The 18552-nt window shown below is 35.5% G+C and overlaps 1 protein-coding gene across 3 annotated transcripts in view; it reads right to left on the reverse strand.

Moving 5' to 3' along the window:
- RAD54B (RAD54 homolog B) overlaps positions 1-18552 on the reverse strand; it is a 111135-nt gene that overhangs the window by 43568 nt on the left and 49015 nt on the right. For all 3 annotated transcript variants that reach the window (XM_063643454.1, XM_055286778.2, XM_063643453.1), the window contains exons 4-5: positions 4789-4983; positions 1097-1378 (exon numbers count right to left, since the gene is read on the reverse strand). In XM_063643454.1, the coding sequence (XP_063499524.1) occupies positions 1097-1378; positions 4789-4983 (477 nt within the window). The remainder of the gene's footprint in view (positions 1-1096; positions 1379-4788; positions 4984-18552) is intronic.

Consider the following 18552-nt stretch of genomic DNA (forward strand, 5'->3'; position numbering starts at 1 on the left):
ATTGTGTAATAGTAAAAGTACAAAGAGAAAGGAGAATAAAGAGGAGGGGGATTGTTAAAAGAGCTGGTGGAACAGACAAAGTATTTGGACAAAAAGAGAAAATTCAGCTGCATCAGCTTCCACTCCCTATATTTCAAATAAGTCTTTGGGATAAGCTGATATAGAACTAAGAATTTTTAATTGTGGGGTTTTGTCCCAATAATGCCATTGATTATTTGTATTTAGGTAAGTCGGTTCATCTTCCTGGGCCTCAGTTTCCTCCAATGCAAAGTGAAGAGACTAAATGATCTCAAAGACCTCTTTACTTCAAAACTTATGTTTCCATAATACTTGCAATGGGGAAAAATAATCATTACTTTATACACTTGCTGTTGTGAGGAAAGAAGTCACCTCTTTGTCTCAACTTTCACATCTACTACACTATACTTTGATTCAGATTACTTGTCCTTCCCCTCACCAAATGAGAAGCTCTGTGATGACAGTTTTATCTTTAGGCCCAACCCATAAAAGACAATGAAGAAATACCTGCTGAGTGAACAGTCAAAAGAACAATCAGATACAATCTAGGTTTCTTTTTTTTTAACATGATTTTTAAAATTGCATTCATCAGTGTGAAAATTAACTGATTGAATGGAACTTTCACCAGTAAAATTTGGACTTTGCATGAAATCTTACCATTCAATATTTTTATACACTAATGCTTGTGATCAAGGCATACAGTCCTCAAACTAGAAGTATAATCATAGTCCAGATTAATACATTTACTAATTTCTCTCCTTACTAAAAAGTCAGATTTTATTCAAAATTATACACATGTATGTGTAATGTATATACATACAATTTAGATATGTTTCCTTCAACACATGTACAGTACTTTTATTATTGTATTCTTGGAATTATTCATTTACATATGAAATAATTCCCAAACTATATTGTTATTTGACTTCAACATTATCTCTTATGTCCGATTATATATCTCAAGAATAATGTATACTTTCACCTAAAACTTTTAAAACAAAATTTAAACTTCAAATTCACACACAAAAAACATTTTGACAGTAAAAACAGAAAATTCAAATTATTTTTAAAATCTTACTTGGCGTATATGGGTCATGGCGTGGTTTGCAATTTTGGACATCATTCTGTCTATTTTCCTTTGAACTTGGTTTACAAACACTTTTGAAAGGGTTAGAGAAACATTTCCTGGCAACCTGAGAAGAACGCGAGATAGCAGTACTTCCTCCTCCAAGCTGAAAACACCTGCCACTGCTGAAGTCATCTGGAGAGATTATACCCATGACTTCTATTTCTTTTCCACAAATCATCAGTGTTTGGCCCTCTTCAATCTTTTCAAGCTCTTTGAATTTATAACCAATGCCTTTAAGTTAAGAAAGAAAAAAATTAATTGACACTCTATGATACCATGGTCACCTTCCCATAACTGTACAAAAAAACTGCACTTTGAATGTAAATAGTCTTGTATAATGCATTAGCCAAAATGGAAGCATAATTTAACATTTTCGTTAAAAAAAAACACTAAAAATCAAAAGAAATAATACAGCTATAAAATTAGCCATGCTTTAGAGAAAGCAAGAATTTTTTTACTATTGAAAATATAGATTATTGTACTCTATAGTTTTGCCATCTCTTGTCTGGAAAAATTAAGCCAAGAAAATACTTTGATAGGCTATATGTATCCTCCTTTCTTGTAAATAAACTACAGAAACATCATGGTACCTCTATTTTCACTTAGAAACAGCTAGAAATGTGAAGGAGAACTAGCAATAAAAGCAACTGCTACCACAACTAGTACTGACTGTTTCACATGAGATAGCAAAGTTAAAATACGGTTGTGGCAAGAGGTCATAGATATTCCATGTTCTAACTCTTTAATAAAACATGGAATATTTTGTAATATTAAGCTTGTTTGAATTATTAATTTGATGAACATTTATTGTGTTGCTGTGTAAAGGTGCTGATGAAATATAAGTATGAATAAGTCAGTCATAGGCTGCTTAAAATGAGTTCATTTACCACATAGATGGAATTTTAGACTTCCATGCTTGTCTATTAAATGCATTAAACTATTAAATGTGTAGTTATTGTGCCATTACCATGCAAAGGAGCTGTGTATACCAGAAACTTTTAAGTCTCTAAAAATAATAATAAAAGACTGTCGCATTTTAGAAAATATGATGACCCTTTTCAAGTAGTTGGAAATTACTAAAATTTTCTCTACTGAAACTGGCCTAAAATTTATAATCTGTGCCAATCTGTATTTAATATATAGTCCTAAATTATTTATGGTGGAATATTTTCTAATTGTAATGCTCTGATATAGGAAGAAATTACTTAGCTCAATGTCAAAGACGTATCACTCCATCCCAATTCAGTATTGGCCTTCACTTATCCAAATTCATGAAGATTATAGTTTTATCTTCACATAAAATCCAATTACTGTTAATCTCAATTTTACATGGAAATGGAAGACAAGAATAACCTTTTAACTTTGAGGTACCTTTAAAGTAGGTGTAATTCCAAGATCTCTCATTTCATTTAGATCCATAGATGATCTTGATCCAAAGATGACTCTTTCAAACATCTCAGTTGCTAGAAGCTTTTCTTTTACTCTTAAACTTTGTTTCTCATACTGTTTTTTTTTTTCTAGGTATTATGTAATGATGGCCAACTGAGCCTGATGCATTATCACAAGCTATTAACAATTTTAGCATTCCAGCTTTTGGTTTTCTTAGCACCTCTATCTTTACATTAACAAATTTACATATTGTATATACCAGTTATTTAAAAGAAAAACTGCTTATAGACAGTAACTTGCAAAATTAACTTCAGGTTAATATATTTATTAATGTTATAAATTAAGCAACCAAGTCCTATGTTTGGATATTTTCATTTTGAAAACCCTAAAACATACCTATGTTCAGTCCCTCTCCCTACCATACAGGCCAAATAAATGAGAGCCTCAAAGAAAGGTCAGAGTCTGGGCATTGGCATTTCTTTTCTTTTTCTTTCTTTTTTTTTTTTTTTTTTTTTAAGAGACAGGGTCTCTCCAGCCCAGGCTGGAGTGCAGTGGCAGGATCAAGGCTCACTGCAGCCTTGATCTCCTGGGTTCAAGCAATCTTCCTGCCTCAGTCTCCCAAGTAGTTAGAACTACAGATGCATGCCACCACACCTGGTTAATTTATTTTTTTGTATAGACAAGGTCTTGCTAAGTTGCCCAGGCTGGTCTCGAACTTAGCCTCAAGCAATCCTTCCCCCTCAGCCTCCCAAAGTGCTGAAATTACAGGCATGAGCCACTACACCCTTAAAAGCACCTCAGGTGATTCTACTGGCATGGTCAGGGTAAAAACCCACTGTTTTAAGCCTAATTTTCAGTTTTTGTTACTTGCAAATGAAAGACCATTTTATTATAAACTACACATATGGAAAACCATGCATACTATACCTTAGGGGTAAAAGATATTCCAAAGTAATTGTGATAATTTTTCCTCTCTCACTGACTTTAGAATTTCACTAAAGAGGCAATACCAATGCATGAACAAATTCTCCAAAAATCTAGCCCGAATCTACCTTAACCAACATAGAATGTGTACTATATATTTTTCTTTTTACTTCCTCTAATCACTATACACAGTTGTTCCATATTTTTATAATAAATAAAACATTCTATTATAGATAATTTAGTTTGCTTCAACTCTTAACACTGTCACGGCCTTTCATACACTACATTCCTGAAACACTGAACTAGTTTGAATTCCTTCCTGCTTTTGTGCCTTTACATGTGCTATTCTCTCTTGCACATGGCCCTTACCTATAACCTCCAAAACTATTCATCCTTCAAATAGTGCCTTAAACGGTAACTCCTATCAAGCTTACCCCTAGCCTCCTGAGCAGATTAAATGGTTCTTTTATGCTCCCACTGCTTCCTGGGCAGATTAAATGGTTCTTTTCTGCTCCCACTGCATTTAGTAAAAATTCTCATTGAAACAACTGTATTATTGCTTCCTAATCATCAATTACTTTGCTTTGTTCCCATTAAATTATAAATTATAATCATCTTTGGTATTCCTAGCATACTGCCTGGCACATAATAGTTATTAAAAACTATAAACTATATTTTTATGTAAATAAACATGTAGAACAGATTTTATAGTTACAGGTCACACTCAAAATTGAACTGAGACAATGCAAAGACACTGTAGTTGGTGTTAGCCATTCTTAATTTGTAGCCTAACTTGTATTACTACAAATTATGCTGGCAACATTTTGTAACAGAAACAATGGCAACCTCCAATTTCCACATGTTAATCTAGGTCAGGCCTAACCATTATCTCCTTGCTCTGCTTTTCAAAACATTATTGAGTAGTGCTGAAATTACATATCATTCAACTTGATATCAACATATTTTTCAATTTTAACCACTTAGCATTCTTAAAAAAAAAGAGAGAGAGAGAGAAAGTATACCAAGTCAAATTTAGTATTTAAGCTCAGAAAAGTACCAAAATAACTGTATGTAGCTGGCTGGCCATTTTTGGAGAAAATGAAACCATAGGATAGTATTTGCTTCACTGAGCTAGCATAAGCCATAAGATTGTCAGACTCACTAACCATTATGAGATTATTTTATGTATTATACACAGTTGAGGCATGAACATCCATTAAAGAATGCCTTATCATCTCTTTATAAAACCCAATTACATTTCAATTATGTAACCAGAGATACATACTAATTTCAGGCCAAATTGTAAACATTAGGTAGTATCATAATACCTCTTCCAATGTCTTTGCCTTCCAAATTCTTTAATATAAATGACTTTCCTTTTACAATAAGAACAGCATCACCTTCCCACTTTTTATGTTTTTTCTTTGAAGGCTTACACCAAACAACACTGAAATATTTAACTAGGCTATCAGATTTCTCTTCTTGTTCCTTGGACACTGCTACTTCTTTAGAAGCCGAATGAACTACAATTAAAAAAAAAAACACATTATTAAAAATGACTTTAATGTCTAAGTAGTAAGGTCATTCAAACAAAACAAAAAGGCACAAGAAAATTAGATTATATTAAGAAATAGTATGAAAGAATATTTGATCATACTCATGTTGGCCTTTTATAAACTAAGAAATCCAAATATCAGGTGTTAATATTACCACGAGTATAATGACTATAAATATCTTACTGTTCCAAAGTCAAATAAACTCAATTGAAGTAGAATAACGTAATAATCACTGTAAACATTTTAAAACTCTAAAAATTAAGATATTATTTCAATGTCTACAGCATGGAAAAATATCTAAAATCACATTTTGACAAAACTGATTTAATTGATATGACAAGCTGAGAAAAGGCAAAGAATACAGAGTTCTCTGAAAGTAAAACCTGAAATTTTTGTTTATTTAATTGATAAAAATTATATATATGTAGGTGCATAACACTGTTTTGATATATGTATACACTGTGGGATGGCTAAATCAAACTAATTAATATTATCCATTACCTCACATACTTTTTGTGGTGAGAACATTTTTTAAAATACTACTTTCTTAGCATTTTTCAAGTATACATTGTTATTAACTACAGTCACCATGTTATACAATAGATTTCTTGAACTTATTCCTCCTTAACTGAAATTTTGGATCCTTTGACCAACATCTCCCCAATGCCCCACACCTCTATCCAACTCTAGGTAACCATCATTCTACTTTCTAAGAGTTTGACTTTTTTGAATTCCACATATAAGTGAGATCACACAATAATTGTCTTTCTGTGTCCAGCTTATTTCACTCAGCATAATGTCCTCCAGGTTTACCCATGTTGTCACAAGTGACAGGATTGCCTTCTTTTTTAAGGCTGAGTAGTGTTCTACTGTGTACCTGTACCAAGAAGTTTTTAATCCATTCATCCATTGATGGACACTTGAGTTGACTTCACAACTTGGCTACTGTGAAAAATACTCCAAGGAACATGGGAATGCAGATATCCCTTCAACATGCCAATTTCATTTTTTTTTTTTGGCTATATACCCAGGAGTGAAAGTGTTGGATCATATGATATGTTACTTTTTCAAATAAGAACAAGTATAAAACAGCAAAGCAGAAATGAGAATAAATATTATTAAAATTATTTTGTCTCCTGCTTCTTACACCTAACTTGTACACACTAGATTTTCAGTGGCTGGATAAAAGGTGGTTTAGCTGAAGACAGCAAAATCTCATTCCCCCCATTACTGAAGAGCTCCTCACTATGTCCTTTACATCATACACATTTGAACCATGGAAACTATCAAAACAATAAAATTTTAAAAACAAAATGAAGTAATTTTTTTTCCTTTTTACTATTTTCCTATTTACTTAAATAGGAATAAGGCAATAAAAGCATACAAAGTATAAAGATTAGAAAGGAAGAAATAAAACAGGAGCATTTACAGATGATGTAACTATTTACATAGAAATCCCCAGAGAATCTAAAAATAAAGAATAAATTTAGCAGAGTCACAAGATGCAAGGTTCATATGCAAAAATCAACTGTATTCTTATAGACTAGCAAGAAATAATCAAAAATAAAATTTTTCAAATTCCATTCACAGTGGCTCCAAAAAACAGACATATGAAATACTTCGAAAATATCTAACAAAAGATAACCCAGATCTCTACACTAAAATTAAAATGTTTGTTGAAAAAAAATTAACAAAGCTCTTATAAATAAGCACAGCTCCTATTTCATGAATTGGAACATTCAATTTTGTTAAGATAGTAATTTTTCCCAAAATGATCAATATATTTAACACAATACCAATCAAAATCCCAGGACATTTTTAGTAAAATTGGCAAGTTGATTTAAAAATTCATATGGAAATAAAAGTAACGTAGACTAATCAAAGCAATTTTTGAAAAGAACAAAGTTGGATGTTTACAATAATGCTGCAATAATCAAGATAGTTTGGTACTGCCCTTCCTCTCCAAAAAAAGACATATAGACATTCCAATGCATTGGAAGAGAAGCAAGAAATAGAACCACTCACACATATATGGCGAAATTATTTTCAACAAAGGTGGGGAAGCAAATTCAATGAGGAAAGGAAAGTCTTTTCAACAAACATTGCTAAACCAACTGGATATACATTTGGAAAAGATAAACATCAACCATTAAGTCACCCCATATACAAAATTCAACTCAAAATGAATGATAGACCTAAATGTAAAACCTAAAACAAAAAATCTCTAATAGAAAACACAGGATAAAATATTTGTAACCTCGGGATATACAAAGCTTTCTTAGAATACAAAAGCACGAAACATAAAAATCAAAAATTATTAATCAACTTTTATCAGAATTTAAAACTTTTGCTTTTTGAAAGATGCCATTAAAAAAACAAAAGGGAAGCCACTGGCTGGGGTAAAATATTCACAGCATATGAACAAGACAAAGGTCTTGTATCCGGAATAATTATTCATTTTTTTTTGAGACAGAGTTTTGCTCTGTAGCCTAGGCTGGAATGCAGTGGTGTGATCTCGGCTCACTGCAACCTCTGCCTCCTGGGTTCAAGCAATTCTGCTGCCTCAGCCTCCCGCATAGCTGAGATTACAGGCGCCCACCACCATGCTCAGCTAATTTTTGTATTTTTAGTAGAGACGGGGTTTCACCAGGTTGGCCAGGCTGGTCTTGAATTTGTGACCTCAAGTGATCCACCCACCTAGGCCTCCCAAAGTGCTAGGATTACAGGCCTAAGCCACTGCGCCTGGCCTAAGAATTCTTACAGTTTAAAAATAAGACAACAAACAAATCAACAGAAAACAGGCAAAAGTCTTAGACAATTCAGAAAATGATATATATAAACTAACAATAAGCACATAAAAAGATATTTAACACCATTAGTCATCCAGAAAATACATATTAAAAACCTGAAATACCACTTCACAACCATTAGGATGGCTGGAATCACAAAGTCAGATAATAAACAAGTGTGATGAGGATGTGGAGAAATCAAAACCCTCATATCCTGCTGGCAGGAGTATAAAATGGTGCAGCACTTTGGAAAAACCAGCATGACAGTTGCTCAATTAAACAAGAGTTACCAAATGACACAGCAATTACATTCCTAAGTATATGCCCAAAAGAATAATAACATATGTCCACAAAAAAACTTGCATATGAATGTTTATAGCTAGGATTATTAATAATAGCCGACAGGTAGAAACAACCCAAACGTGCATTCAACTGACAAATGGATAAACAAAATGTGGCATATGCATACAATGGAATATAATTCCATCATAGAAAAAGAACAAAGTACTGATACATGCTAAAACACGGATGAACCCTGAAAACATTTATGCTAAGTGAAAGAAGCCAGTCACAAAGGCCATATATTTTAGGATTCCATTCATATAAAATGTATAGAACAGCAAAATCTTACAAAGACAGAAAACAGATTAATGGTTGCTTAGGCTGGAGGGTAAGGATAGGGTTAGGAAGCAGGGTGGTGGTAGCTAAAGGTAAAAAGTTTCTTTCTCAGGTATTGAAAATATTCTGCAACTGGCTGTTCTGATGGTTGCCCATTAACTGTGACTATATTAAAAAACAATGAATTGTACACTTTACATGACTGAATCATATGGTATGTTAACTGTATCTCAATAAAGCTGTTTAAAACACACACACAATGAAATAACATCACACCTTGGTTAGATTGACTAAAATTAAAAAAAAAAAAAAAACTGACCACAGTAAGTGCTAGTAAAGATATAGAGCAACTGAAAATATCATAACCTGCTGGAAGGAATATCAAACAGTACAACCAGTTTGGAAAACGGTTTCACAGACTCTTTAAAAGTTAAACATACACCTACTATAACCAGCCATTACACTGCTAGGTATTCACCAAAAGGAAGAAGAAGAAGAAAGAAGAAAGAAGACGAAAAGAAGAAGGAGGAGGAGGAGGAGGAGGAAAGAAGAAGGAAGAAAGAAAGAAGAAAGAAGAAAGAAGAAGAAGAAGAAGAAGAAGAAGAAGAAGAAGAAGAAGAAGAAGAAGAAGAAGAAGAAGAAGAAGGAGGAAGAAGGAAGGAGGAGGAGGAGGAGGAGAAGGAGGACGAGGAGGAGAAGAAGGAGAAGGAGGAGAAGGAGGAGGAGGAGGAAAGGAAGAGGAAGAGGAAGAAGAAAAGAAAGAAGAAAGAAAAGAAGAAGAGGAAGAAGAGGAGGAAGAGGAGGAGGAGGAGGAAGAGGAGGAGGAAGAGGAGGAAGAAGAGGAGGAAGAGGAAGAAGAGGAAGAGGAAGAAGAGGAGGAAGAAGTGGAGGAGGAGGAGGAGGAGGAGGAGGAAGAAGAAGAAATGTCTAGGAAAACAAAAAAAAAACTTGTACATCTCCAAGCCAGGTAAATCAACCTGCCAAATGCCTGAGAATCTATCACTACTACAATTCAGATAAATCGTATCTTCATTACTGACATTTATGGATTTAGAAAGTGAGTCTTGGCTATCTTCAACCAGTAAATTATACTCAGAACCACCAGTTTTTTTCTGAGAAAAGAAATGATTCATACCCAGCTTGAGTCAGCTCTGTCTGGCATGACCCAATGAACTCTGATCGGTTCCTGAAAGGATTCAGACTGCTAGAGCCCTCAGCAGGAACCAAGAAGACAAAGGACTTAAATGCAGTTCCTCCAGTTTTCTGACCTTCCTTCCCTGATGAGAGTGTATGGATAACAGGTCATTTTGCAGATACTTTTTTGGGGGAAATGTGCTTCTAATGTCCCAGTAGATGTAGCAGATAGTTTTTTACCCTTCTCTTTTCATATGTTATTGTGGATATATTTCTACATATTATTAGTCCCTTATTACTGGACTTTTTTAAGCTCTATTATACTCAATCTGTGCATCTCTGGTTATTTGTAGAAGATAAAGTCCAAGAAATGAAATTACCAGTCCAATGAATTTAAAGATTTTCAGATTCTTGATTTAGACTGACAAATTTTTCTCCACGAAAGGTTGTATCAACGATATTCCCACCAAGCAAGGGTGTCCACTTCATTACACCCATTACACCTACATTAGCATAAAACATCACCTTTATCCATTTTTAACTATTTTATTTTTTTAATTTTCATACAGTAAAATAGACTTTTTCTTTTGGTGTACAGCTCTACAAATTTTAACACACGTAGATTCACAGAACCACCATGACCACAATCAGGATATAGAATTGTTCCATCATCCCAAAAGACTCCCTCATGCTGTTGCTTTATACTCACACCCTCCCCCTACCCAAAACCCCCGCAATTACTGACTTGTTTACCATGAATATTGTTTTCTTTTTGAGAATGTCAAATAAATGGAATCACACAGTATACAACCGTTTCAAAATGATTTCTCCCATTCAGCATAATGTCTTTGAGATTCATCTCAAATTGTTGCCTGTATCAACAATTTGTTCCTTATTATTATATAGGATAGTGACAGACAGTTGAGTTTTCAGCTTAATGTTGATAGCTTTGACTATCATAAAGCTTCTATGAACTTTTTCTGTGAATTCATCTTTATCAATTTAGTTGGTAGAAATGGTATCTCCTTAATGCTGCAATTTGAATTTGATTAGTGATAGGATATTTTTAAATGTATCTTCATTTCCTCTTTGCTAGACTCTCCTAATTTCACATTACACTTAAAGAAGGTACCTGAGAAAAAAAGAAAAGATTCTCAGGTCTTTAAAGTTTTAATCTGACCAGAAAACCCTCAACATTCAGCCGACATATTGCCAATATGTAGAATCTAAACCCTGAATTTTACTTAAAATATTTAAGTAAAAAATAGGCATAAAAGAATTTCAATTAGTAAGAACTGTTTAAAGCAAAAAGGTTGGGCGTGTGGCTCACACCTGTAATCCCAGCACTTTTGGAGGCCAAGGCGGGTGGATCACGAGGTCAGCAGTTCGAGACCAGCCTGACCAACATGGTGAAACCTTGTCTCTACTAAAAACACAAACATTAGCCAGGCGTGATGGCGGGCGCCTGCAATCCCAGCTATTCGGGAGGCTGAGGCAGGAGAATTGCTTGAAACCAGAAGGCAGAGTTTGCAGTGAGCCGAGATCGTGCCACTGCACTCTAGCCTGGGCAACGAGAGCAAAACTCCATCTCAAAAAATAAATAAATAAAAATAAAATTAAAGCAAAAAATATATCTACTGAATTTTAATATGTAAAATGCTAATAAAATACATGGAACACAAGTGTTGACTGTGCTGAAAGAATTAAGAATCCATTTAATATTTTCTTTAATAGGAGGTACTAAGTTACGGGGCTGTTACAATATTTTAAATAAACCCAGGTCATTTAAAAACTCCTCCCTCTTCTCTCACAGCCTGGCCCCCACCAAAAAAAAAAAAAAAAAAAAAAAAAGCAACATGAACAATTTAACAGAGTAAAATAAAAGAGGTTGAAATAAGCCCACTCACACTTACTAGAAATTATTAAACACTTTACTATACAGTCATGTACCACATAACAAGGTTTTGATCAACCACAGACCACATATATGATGGTGGTCCCGTAACATCTTAATACCATGTTTTTACTGTATATTTTCTATTTTTAGATATGTTTAGATACACAAATACCACTGTGTTACAACTGTCTATAGTATTCAGCACAGCAACATGCAGTACAGTTTTACAGTCTAGGAGCCATAGGCTATACCACACAGTGTGTAGCAGGCTATACCATCTAGGTTTGAGGAAGTACATTCCACGATGTTCACACATCAACAAAATCACCTAGCAATGCATTTCTCAGAACATATTCCTGTCATTAAGCAACATGATTGTACTCTAAATCAATATATCGACATGCTGTAGTAAAAGGGCCAAAGAAAACTTTTTTTTTTTTTTTTTTAAGACAGAGTCTCACTCTGTCACCCAGGTTGGAGTGCAGTGGTGTGATCTTGGTTCACAGCAACCTCCACCTCCCGGGCTCAGGCGACCCTCCCACCTCAGCATCCTGAGTAGCTGGGACTACAGGCGTGCACCACCAAGCCCAGCTAATTTTTTTTTCGTATTTTCAGTAGACGGGGTTTCACCATTTTGCCGAGGCTGGTGTCGAACTCATGAGCTTAAGTGACTGGTCTGCGTCAGCCTCCCAAAGAGCTCTCAACAAGGTCACTCTTTGACTTCCTACTTAATAAACTCCTTTCTCCACAGTAAATCATGGGGAAAAAACATAGCATGGAAAAATAAAGTCAAGATTATTATGTAATATGTTATATTTCAGGGAGAAATGTGTATTGCAGGAAGAAACACATACATAAAAAGAGAAGTTTTTGGCCGTGCGCGCTGGCTCAGGCCCGTAATCTCAGCACTGGGAGGCTAAGGCGGGCGGATCACCTGAGGTCAGGAGTTCGAGACAAGCTTGGCCAACATGGCGAAACCCCGTCTCTACTAAAAATACAGAAATTAGCCAGACATGGTGGTGGGCATCTGTAATCCCAGCTACTAGGGAGGCTGAGGCAGAAGAATCACCTGAACCCTGGAGGCGGAGGTTGCAGTGAGCCGAGATCACACCGTTGCACTCCAGCCTGGGCAATAAAGTGAGACTCGGTCTCAAACAAAAAAAAAAAGAGATGTTTTCATACCATAAGAAGCTGTCTACCCCATTGTTTCCACTTCAAGTATCCAAACACTCCCACCCCCACACTGCCTCTGCTTCTTCAAATTCCCAATCACTCCTTAACTGCTCCAGTATGGCTTCCAGTAGTCATTCCCCCTAAACTGCCCTGTTAAAGGTTACTAGGAACTCTTTGTCTATAAACCCACAGGTTGTGTTTTTAGTCCTAATCAAAGTTCTCAAAAGCATTAGACAATGTTGACTACTTCCTCCTAGAAATACTGAACTATACTTTTGTAGCTTCTCTAACATCCTTCAAATTTTCCTCTTACCTCTTTGCTTGCTTCTTCTTAGACATCTTTGCCAGTTCATACTTCATCTACCTTTTATTTATTGGAGTTCTTCAGAACTGACTTCTAGACCCTGTTCTCTCACTGTGCACCACTTCTCTTTAAGTAGCCCATCCACTTCAGTGGCTTCAATGCCGCCCAGGTACTAACAACCTTTTTTTCTCTAGCCCAGATTACAACTCTTGATCTGCATATCCGATTGCCTCCCAGACACGTCCACATATCTCATAAACATCTCAAACTCATCATGTCCACGTATCTTTTCTCCAAAAATTGTTCCTCCTTTGGTTTCCCCATGTCTCGTCCTTATTCAAGCCAGAAAACTGGAAATCATCCTTGACACTCTACTTTTTCAGTCCCACAGACAATCAACCACAAAATCCAGACAATTCTGCCCCCTACCAGGTTTTCAAAGCTATGTATTGTATCTTTCTCCATTGCCTCCACTTTTTTCAACTCATCTCTGATCTGAATTTCGGTATTACTGCAGGGGCTTCCCAACAAGTCTACTGAGAGCATCTTTTGCCACCTCCATTCTCTAAAACCGTTTTCCACATTTATTATAGTTACCTATTTTTAAATGTAAATCTGATAATGTATCCCTCTTGCTTAAAATCCATGAGTCCTAGTAATCTTGAAGGAAGTATGCTATTTCCAGCTATAGACTTTTACCTGTCTTCTTCTGATGCCCTTATCTAAATTAACTTCTACTCTCTGTACAACTTAAATTTCCAATGGCCAAATCTAGTCACCCTATTACCTCAACATTATCTCAATAATTAGTTATGTAACAAATCATTTAATATCAGCCTTCCCCAGTAACTTATAAAGTCCTGAGAGTATGTTTTGATTTGTTCATCACCATACTCACAGAACAAGATACTTTTCAAAAACTACTATGTTGACTCTAGGTACATTTTGACTAAATGTTTATAAAAACATTTAATTAAAATACAATTATCAACCAGGCACAGCGGTTCACACCTGTAATCCCAGCACTTTGGGAGGCTGAGGCAGGAGGATTACCTGAGGTCAGGAGTTTGGGACCAGCCTGGCCAACACGGCGAAACTCCATCTCTACTAAAAATACAAAAATTAGCCAGGCATGGTAGTACACGCCTGCAGTGCCAGCTACTTGGGTAGCTGAGACAGGAGAATCGCTTGAATCCGGGAGGCGGAGGTTGCAGTGAGCCGAGAATGTTCCACTGGCACTCCAGCCTGGACGATAGAGCGAGACTTCGTCTCAAAAAAAAAAAAAAATATATATATATATATATATATATGTATATATATATATATAATTATCAGTGTTACAGCTCTTTCAGAATTTTCCAGTTTTTGCCAATTCCAAATCCAGTTTCAGAATTTTCTAGAAAGCCCCCTCACCACAAAAAATTATATATATATAATTGTTAGGGGTGGTTATTCTGGGACATAGCAAATTAGTCAATATTTTCATAATACAAGTAGTCTGGATATAGGAGGCTATGTTCCACTATCCTATGTTGCCAATGATCTTGTTTTTACCTTTTGGAGTTATTCACCCTCTTCATTCCCTGCTGCATGGCCTACATAATTTTAAAAATGGGACTAATTGGGAAAGAGAATATGTATAAATATACATATATATGTATTTATCTTAAAATTCATTTTCATTAAGAGTTGCTTTAGAATATAACTCTGTCCTCATTTCCATTATTACCCAATTTTTATTTTCATTGACAAAGACTTGTTACCGGCCGGGCACGGTGGCTCATGCCTGTAATCCCAACACTTTGGGAGACTGAGGCAGGCTAATCACAAGGTCAGGAGATCAAGACCATCCTGGCTAACATGGTGAAACCCCATCTCTACTAAAAATACAAAAAATTAGCTGGGCACGGTGGCAGGCGCCTGTAGTCCCAGCTACTCAGGAGGCTGAGGCAGGAGAATTGCTTGAATCCAGAAGGCAGAGTTGCAGTGAGCCAAGATCGCGCCACTGCACTCCAGACGGGGCAACAGAGCCAGACTCCATCTCAAAAAAAAAAAAAAAAAAAAAAACAAATAAATAAAACCTGTTACCATCAGGATCATTTTCCAAGTAAATTTTATAACAAAGATTCAGTCACTTGTTTATGTACCATATTATTTCATTGATCAGTGAAAGCTTTTATGAACATGCTCTTTTATAACCATAATTTTTACCAAATGAAGTTTTACTGAGTCAAATTTTGCACAGCTAAATATTATCAGGATCGTATTAATCCAACAAGTTTTAGTCAAGAAAACTTACCAGTTTTTAGATAAATTTGTCGCTGTCATGGGTTATTTTTGTTGTTTTACCAAGCCCAATCTTCCCAGATAAAGTTTTGAGGTTTTTAGCATTAACAAAAAACAGAATGCTTCAATTAGTTTTTGAACTCTAAAAAATTTTGCTGTGTGCAATTTTAGTCAATTTTAATTAGTTCTCTTTTTGTATTATTTCTACCAGTAGCAGTCACTGTGCATTGAATTAAAAACTGACAAAATCTTTCTGCATAGTTAAAATGTGTTTCTCTGTTTTTTATTAGGTTATCCAAGAGAAAACCATACTTCCCCTTTCACCCTAAAGAGCGGATAAAAAGAATGTCTTCATCAAAAGACTGGGAAAAACATCCTGGAGTAAAATACCGTATTGTATTCCCAGGGTCTAAGAGAATGGCTATTATGTCCAAGACCCTCCCTGCCATCATCCCACCAGCTCCCAGAAAAAACGATGAACAAGATAACTAAATTCCGATAATTCAGAAATTACTTATAAGTAACTTTGAAATACCATAAGATTCTCGGATATACACTTTTCTTTTGCAGAACAGCAGAAGGGCACTGAACTATGGAGACAGACTGGCTGGGTTAGAGTCTTAAGTCTGCCTCTTACTAGCTCTGTGACCCTAGATAAGTTACTTAACGCCTTTGTGCCAGTTTATAAATCTATAAAATGAATATAATGCTAATACTTACCTCGCAAACCTACTGTGAGCAAGGATTAGTGAATATATGTAAAACACAACAGTATTTGCCACATAGTAAGTGCTCCCTTAATGTTTACACCATCAACACTTGCCCTTGTCCCTTTCCCAATTACTCCCATTTTTAAAATTATGTAGGCCATACAGCAGGGAATAGAGAGGGTGAATAATTCCAAAAGGTAAAAACAAGATCGTTGGGAACATGGAATAGTGGAACATAACCTCCTATATCTAGACTACTTGTATGACAGAAAATATTGACTAATTTGCTATGTCCCAGAATAACCACCCCTAACAATCCTACTCTATAATTTCTTAACTGTAAACTGGGTTCTGATCTATTTTCCCCTTGACCCTGTAAAGTGCTTGCCAAATCAATACCAAAAAGTGGTCGGCATAAACAAGAGACTTGAAGGTCTATCTGCAAGATTCATAAGGCGGCTGGGCACAGTGGCTGACACCTGTAATCCCAGCACTTTGGGGGATCAAGGTGAGAGAATCACTCAAGCCCAGGAGTTCAAGACCAGCCTAGACAATATGGCGAAACTCTGTCTCTATAAAAAATACAAAAATTAGCTGGGCATGGTGGTGCACACCCGTGGTTCCAGCTACTCAGGAAGTTGAGGCAGGTAGGTTGCTTGAGCTCAGGAGGTCGAGGCTCCAGTGAGCTGTGACTGTGCCACTGTACTCTAGTCTGGGTGACAGAGTGAGACTCCATCTCAAAAAAAAAAAAAAAAAAAAAATTCATAAGGGCAGGATGCTTAAAACCATGTTTTGATAAAGGGAAATAATGTCATTTAATATTAATAGTGGGCATGATCATTTCAGTGAACGATTCCTAAGCATAGCCACTCTGGATTTGAACGACTTAATTGTACATCCCATAAACCTAAGCCTTTAATATTCTTTTTTTTTTTTTTTTTTTAAACAAGGTCTTCAGGTTGGTCTCAAACTCCTGGACTCAAGCAATCCTCCTGCCTCAGCCTCACAAAGTGCTAGGATTACAGGCATGAGCCACCGCACCCAGCCTAATATTCTTTTGTTTAACAATTCTAAATAACACATTGTTTTCAATGGCACAAATGAAATTTAAAATGTCTCATATAATCAAATTCAATGAAGAATGTAAATACTCTTGCAGATCATGTTTTGAGTGTTAAAATTACCAAAACCTACCACAATGTTTAATATGCGTTAATATATAACTTCAATATAAATTTAAGATTGAAAGTTTTTATTACACTAAAAAGCATACAAACATTAATATACAAATCCCTTCAAACTGATAATCACTCAGTTTTCGTTATCTAATAAGAGATTGAATGTGAACTAAATATAAGTATCAATAAGTATAAAATAAACCTAGAAGATATTTCTTTGCATTAAAGATCATTTTCAGAATTATGTTTTATAAGCTTAGCAGACTACACATTTCATATTTCTTCAATACCTCATGTTAGAGCATATATGCAACTAGTACTAAAATGAAAAAAAAAACCAATAAACTACAATATTCCCAGATATCTAAATTACCTGCCCAGCACTTTGAATGCACTTAAATATTACAAAAATTATTCATCAATTTCACTTCTGACATTCCAGTCACTGAACATGCAAAGGGTGTTTTGTTTGGTTTTTGAGACAGGGTCTTGCTCTGTTGCCCAAGCTGGAGTATAGTGGCGTGATCAGGGCTCACTGCAACCTCCGCCTCCCAGATTCAAGCAATTCTCCTGCCTCAGCCTCCTGAGTAGCTGGGATTACAGGCGCCTGCCACCACGCCCAGCTGATTTTTGTATTTTTAGTAGAGACGGGGTTTCACCATGGTGGCCAGGCTGGTTTCGAACTCCTGGCCTCAAGCGATCCACCCGCCTCAGCCTCCCAAAGTGCTGGGATGACAGGTGTGAGCCGCTATGCCCAGCCTTTTGCAAAAATTAAAAAAAAAAAAAAAAAAAAAACTCATACCCTGTTGATGGAAGTGTAAAATGATATAATCACTTTAGAAAATGTCTGGCAATTTCTTAAAGGTTAAGTCTGTATGGTTCCCTAACTAGTATTATGTCCATGAAAAACTTGCACAAGAATATTCATAGAATCTTTATACATAATAGCCAAAGTATGGAAATTGCCAAGAAGTCCATCAAAAGATAATGGATAAACAAAGTGTGGTATATTTATACAATGGAATACTGCTCACCAACAGAAAGCAATGAGCTACCAATAGGAGGATGGATAAACATGGATGAATATTAAAAACACTAAGATAGGTAAAAAAAAACAGAAACAAAGTATGCATATTCTATGATTCCAATTACATAAAGTTCTAGAATGGGCAAAACTTATCTATAATTTTTTTAAAATTAGGACAATGGTTGCCTGACGTGCAAGAAGACTGATTAGAAGCAGGCAAGATAGGACTTTCTGAGGTGATATTGTTCTAAATCTTGACAGAGGTTTGAGCTACACAGTTGTAGATCAAAACTCACCAAATGGTATATTTTAAATTTGTGCATTTCACTGTATGCAAATCTTACCTAAAAAACACACATGCACAAATAAATAGTAAACCCTAGTAATACTCATGCTGAAGTACTTAAGGGTAAATTATTC

Source organism: Symphalangus syndactylus, chromosome 7 (genome assembly GCF_028878055.3).
Source record: "Symphalangus syndactylus isolate Jambi chromosome 7, NHGRI_mSymSyn1-v2.1_pri, whole genome shotgun sequence".
NCBI classification, from domain to species: Eukaryota; Metazoa; Chordata; class Mammalia; order Primates; family Hylobatidae; genus Symphalangus; species Symphalangus syndactylus.